At 33.5% G+C, this 5,452-nt stretch overlaps 1 protein-coding gene across 1 annotated transcript; it reads left to right on the top strand.

The window, feature by feature from the left end:
* The first annotated feature begins 1,420 nt into the window (after positions 1-1,420).
* On the top strand, positions 1,421-3,552 carry LOC145615410 (uncharacterized). Its single transcript, XM_081670484.1, has one exon. The coding sequence runs from the start codon at positions 2,005-2,007 to the stop codon at positions 3,298-3,300; it is 1,296 nt and encodes a 431-aa protein (XP_081526610.1). The 5' UTR covers positions 1,421-2,004; the 3' UTR covers positions 3,301-3,552.
* The last annotated feature ends 1,900 nt before the right edge of the window (positions 3,553-5,452 follow it).

Below are 5,452 nucleotides of genomic sequence, written 5' to 3'. Positions count from 1 at the left end.
AAACTTAACTGAACTAAACAGAACTGAAATTATTAGAGCGGAACAAAATTGAACTGAAAATAATTGTATGAGAACAGGCCCAAAGGGTCGAAAGGGGAAGGGGAGGGGGAGGGAACATTTTTACAAATTTTTAAACAAAAAGTTCGCCATTAATTTGAATGTGATAGTGCCTCCTTTGACATTATTTTTTCATATATATAATTTATTGATAGCAAATCTATAATTAAGAAAATTATTTGTTGTTTAACCTTTAAATAGTTTACGATCAGTATGAACAATAAAGACATACATAAACTCTGCTCGAAATAGGTGGTGAATTATTTAAGCTATTCAACATATACTTCCTCCGTTTATTTTTAGTTGACACATTTCTTTAGTCACGTTTGTCAATGCACTTATTCAATCATTAATATCTTTAATTATCGATAAGCAAAAATTATGAAAAGTTGATATTTTGAAAGTATATAACGTGACGAATCTAACAAGATCACACATGACTATATTTTTTATTACGTATAAAGTACAAAACACTGTCAAAGGGAGGTGTGTGAATAGTGCTAAAGTCAAAACGTGTCAACTAAATAAAAGCAGAGGTAATATAAGGTAATAAAAACCTAATTATTAATAAAAGTAAAAACCAAACACAAAATACAAGAGGGAATATTGAAAAAAAGATGTTGAAAAAGGTAATGAGTGGATCAAATAGTGACCATAGAAGCAAAACCTTGCTTTCATTCCATATAATAATTAGCATCAATTAATTATGTTCACTTTTTTCCCTTCTTTAAAATTTCACTTTTAGGTAAAGGATAGCTTACCCATATAAACCCATCCTTGTTTAATGCCCATAACTTTTATCATATTTTCATGTTTGCGTGCTACAATGCTAGTGTTTTAAATTAAATTAAATAAAACCAATTATTATAATAAATAAATAATTATAATAATATTAATGTTTATTGGCATTGGATACATTGGGCCCTTGTTTATACCACAGAAATGAGTAATCGTAGTACATCCTTTTCGTAGTTTTCTTGCTTTCACACTCCACTAACTAGTTCGCCAACCAACCCCCCATCCTCCCCTCCTTTCTTTCTCTCTCCTTGTTTGAGTTTGACTCCTTCACCCCCCATTAGCCAACTGCTGCTTAATTCTTCCTCACCTCACCTTTTTTTTATTTTATTTTTTTATATTATTGTGTATTTCATTTTTCTAATTTTTAAATTATACTCCGTAATAACATTAGTGTGACGTGTAGCTGGTACGGGTTGTGAAGGTCACGTACCAGCTGGACCTATACAAGTTGCAGTTCTTAAAGTTGGTGACTCCTTTATCCTTTATCTTAACTACGTGAACGTACAAAAGATAATACGAGTAATAGTTTAATTGAGTCATCCACCTCATTCTCCATCGTCGATACCATACTTTCGAAAAAAAAATTATATAATTGAAAATAAAAAAAATAGAGAAAAAGAGAAACACAAACCCCACCTATCCCCTTCAATCCCTAAAAGGATCTTCTTCCCAAGTTCAAACGTAAGCTTCTTCCATTTTTCCTCTCTTTTTTTTTTCAATTTTTCTACAATTTTTTTTCCTCTTTAACAAAAAGTTCTTCATTAACTATCACCTTTCCTCTTTTCTCTCTCCTTTTCTTCTCCTCTCCCCAAAAAATAAACCCTAGTCATTCTTCTCATCAGAACATAGAACTGGTAGCTCAGCTACATAGAGAGTACTCAACAATCACAAAAATCCCCTCTTTTTTTATTTCTTCCTTTTTAATTAGCTATTGCACTGCACTATTTCTAAAAACAGTAATTCAATCTTTTTTCTAGATCATATAACACCCCTTTTTTCTCTAATGTAAGAAGAGAAAAAAGTAATACAAAAGATCATAAACCTTCATTGCATATCCAATCTTTTTAGATTTTGCCCCGGGCCTCCAAAACATTTCCGTATCTAGATCGATCGATCGATTTCGCTCCTTACTTTCTCCCCGCCTCCGTCATGGAATCGGGGAATAGTAGTAGCATGCAATCATCGAGTGGTGGCGATGATCAAGAATATGAATCCGGCGGAGTATTATTATCATCAGCAGCAACGGGAGGTAATTACTTCTTGAGTAATACTAATAGTAGTACTACTACTACTAATAACATCCTTCCTTCATCGTCTCATTTTAACAATAGTCATAATAATCATTCTATGTTTGTCTTATCTCCCAACAATCATATACCACCACTGCAGCCGTCTTCGGCACATGTTAGTTACTTAGACTCTTTTGATACCCAAGCTAATTATCAGAACTTGATGTTCGGATGGTCTGGTACTAATAACCAATTCTCTACTGGTACCAACCTGTCCGATCCTAACCCACATCCTCCTCGTTCGAATCCGAATCAGAGTTGCACCACTACTACCCCTAACACCACCCACCTTCCGCCTCCGAGATCGGTACCCTCACAAGCTATGTCAATACATCAACAAACTACCACTGCTGGTGCTAGTGGTAGCACCAGCAGTGGTAAGAACCCGAGGAAGCGAACTCGAGCGTCAAGAAGAGCGCCTACGACGGTATTAACGACGGATACAACTAATTTCCGAGCGATGGTTCAAGAATTCACTGGCATTCCGTCATCACCATTCTCAGCTGCTGCTTCCCCTCTTATATCTAGAAGACTTACCGATCTTCTATCCGGGTCAAGTTCAAGCTCGGGCGGACCTAGGTCGGGTCTACCACATCCGATGTCGGGTCACAACCCGAGCTCACTCGAACGTCTCCTCGCTGGTTACAACCACAACACCAGTTACCCATTTAGACCCTTACCACAAAAACCAAATATAAATAGTACAATATCAAACAATTCAACAAATAATCAAAACTCGTCATTTCAATCTCTGCTACAATCAGCCTCAGCATCAGCTAACCCTCCACCACCACCACCACCCGTTATGTTCCCAGACCTTGGTGGGGTGCTAGGGAATCATGATCAAACCATGTTCGGGTTTACGCCGATGCGATTACCATCGGACGCTACGGGTGGTGGTGGTGGTGGTGGTTGGAGAGGTGGAGGAGAACAACAACAACAAAGAGATGATGATGGGAATATGAGAGGTGCAATGAGTCAGCAACACCAAACCACGGATGCTGAAAAGAGTAATAATAATAATGTTAGTAATCAGCAAATGGGGGGGTCAATTAGTGGGGGTGGGACTTCCAATTATAATGTGAATATCAATTGTTCAAGAGATAAAGCCTTAGACAATGCTACCCAAGGTACGTTGGGTGATTTTCTTGGTTAATTTTTATTTTTTTTAATCAATTTTCTAGTTTTTTTTTTTAAAAAAATTATATTATATTGTTATATACCAAATTTTATATAGATTAGGATCGAATTATATAGTCCTAGGAATGAATACAAGAAATGGAGAATTTTGGGCAGGAAAAAAAGAAAAGAAAAAAAAAAAAGGAGGGTGGATTAGATAATTGATTAGTTATGTTGTTATAATTATAGTTTTAATCATAGTACTAGATCAGACAATCTAAGGTTGAATATCAACCACGCACATTATTATAATTATTATATCATCTTTTTATTCTCTCTCCTTTTTTTTGAATTATTATTTATATCTTAATTATGTTAATCAGAAGTGAAATTATTATATGCACATTTGAATGGTACTTTTTGTTCATAATTTTGGATCAATCTGTTTTCATTGCATAAATCATTATTACAATTGATGACTTTAATTACGCGTCCAATAGAAACTGTTTTTAGTACTAGTACAAGAACTAAAGTTGAGTTAAGGTTAAATGAATCTATTTCTTCTTATTATCTTTCTTTACAACCGGATTTGAGAGTTGTTGTAATTGCCATTAAAAATAAAGTATTAAGTTCGTCCAGAATGGTTTAGTACAACCAGTAGTAATAACGAACGTGACAACTAAATCCAAACAAAAGGTTTTATGTCATTGAATGGGTAAGTTAGCAAGAAATTCAAGTGTAGTCATTGAATTAAGTCGGTGATTTTATGGCACTAAAAAATGAATTAGTGTATTGTATTCATTTTGTTCCTTTGTAGTTGCTTTGATGAAAGTTCATTCTCTGATTTTTTTTTTCCTCCTAATATATTTATAACATACTATTGTCGTTTTGGAAAACCATTTAAATTAATTAGGAAGTAGTACTGCGTTATAGTGCGGATCAAATCCAATGTGAAATGGTAAAAGTCCATGATTAAGGAGGCAAAAAATAATGTAAAATGCATGGGAAACATTAATATAGTATAGTTGGCTTTTGTACTAATATTCCAACATTATTTTCATTTGTTATTTATTTCCACAATAATTATTGTGTGCACATATGCATTGCACCATTTTTTCATTTGCATGGAATTGCCTTACCACTAAAATGACTATCACACTTTTTTTTAATAGTAAGCTATTAAAAATACCCAAAACGTGCTGTGTATAAAAAAGTATTTTCCAATTTCAAGTCCTTTGGGTATCTTGAATTTTTTTTTTTTTATTTATTAAGTTTGGTTGAATTAATTATATTGTGAAATGTGAATTATGATTTATGAATTTATATATGTACCATGATGATAAATAGAATGTATAATAATATATGTATATACATCATTATGTTATACTAGCTAGGTCAAATTTTATTTTTATTTTTTTTCCTTTTTTAATTATATGGATAGCTAGGTCAATAATAATGTTGAAACCCATTGTAAGTTAAGAGGATTTATTTCACAAATCCATGCCCATGAATGTTAAATTTGAAGAAAGCCGTATAAATGAACATTATTATATTCCTGGGCCTCAACCATCAACTTAAGCTTTTTAGTTGAGTTGGTCCACTAACATAATATGCAATTGATTAACTTGCTTTAGAGAGAACTTGCATTGTAAGCTCAACTACGGAGTAATTTTTGTGTGTGGTAAATATGCATCTGGGCCACACCCGCAAACTAGGAGAGAAAGTCCACTTTACAAATCCAAAGGAGGTTTCATCCAAAATCACATGGCAATAGAAGGAGTAGCTCCTTAGCCTTATAAAGTGTTTGATTCTCTCGACTTTTAATAATGTGGGACGTTTACATGTGTTATGTGCTAGGATATACTTCAACAATGTGAGATAAGTCATAGGTGTATGGTGAGACGTGGTGATTTCTTATAGGAAATGAGGATACCTTAAATGAGATAACAAAGGGATATGGGGTGACTTTATTGACAAAATTAAGCTTCTTCTACCATTTCATATAAGAACTTGCCTTCTATATTGTCTTTTCGCTAAACACACTTTTATTTCTAATTTTTTTTTTTAAGGTAATAGATATTCAAGCTAGACTTTTGTGACATTTTGAAAAGTATATGAGTGTGTGTGCTTGAATCTTGTGGTTATATTACATTATTACGGCTTTATTTGGAATTTATTGGTTGTTCACT

This window comes from Chenopodium album, chromosome 25 (assembly GCF_948465745.1).
Source record: "Chenopodium album chromosome 25, dcCheAlbu1.1, whole genome shotgun sequence".
Classification (NCBI taxonomy): Eukaryota; Viridiplantae; Streptophyta; class Magnoliopsida; order Caryophyllales; family Amaranthaceae; genus Chenopodium; species Chenopodium album.
This window is presented reverse-complemented; position numbering and strand designations above follow the sequence as displayed.

What these genes read in the sequence shown, in the direction of transcription:
- LOC145615410 (XM_081670484.1), top strand. Translation starts at nt 2,005, where the DNA reads ATGGAATCGGGGAATAGTAGTAGCATGCAATCATCGAGTGGTGGCGAT.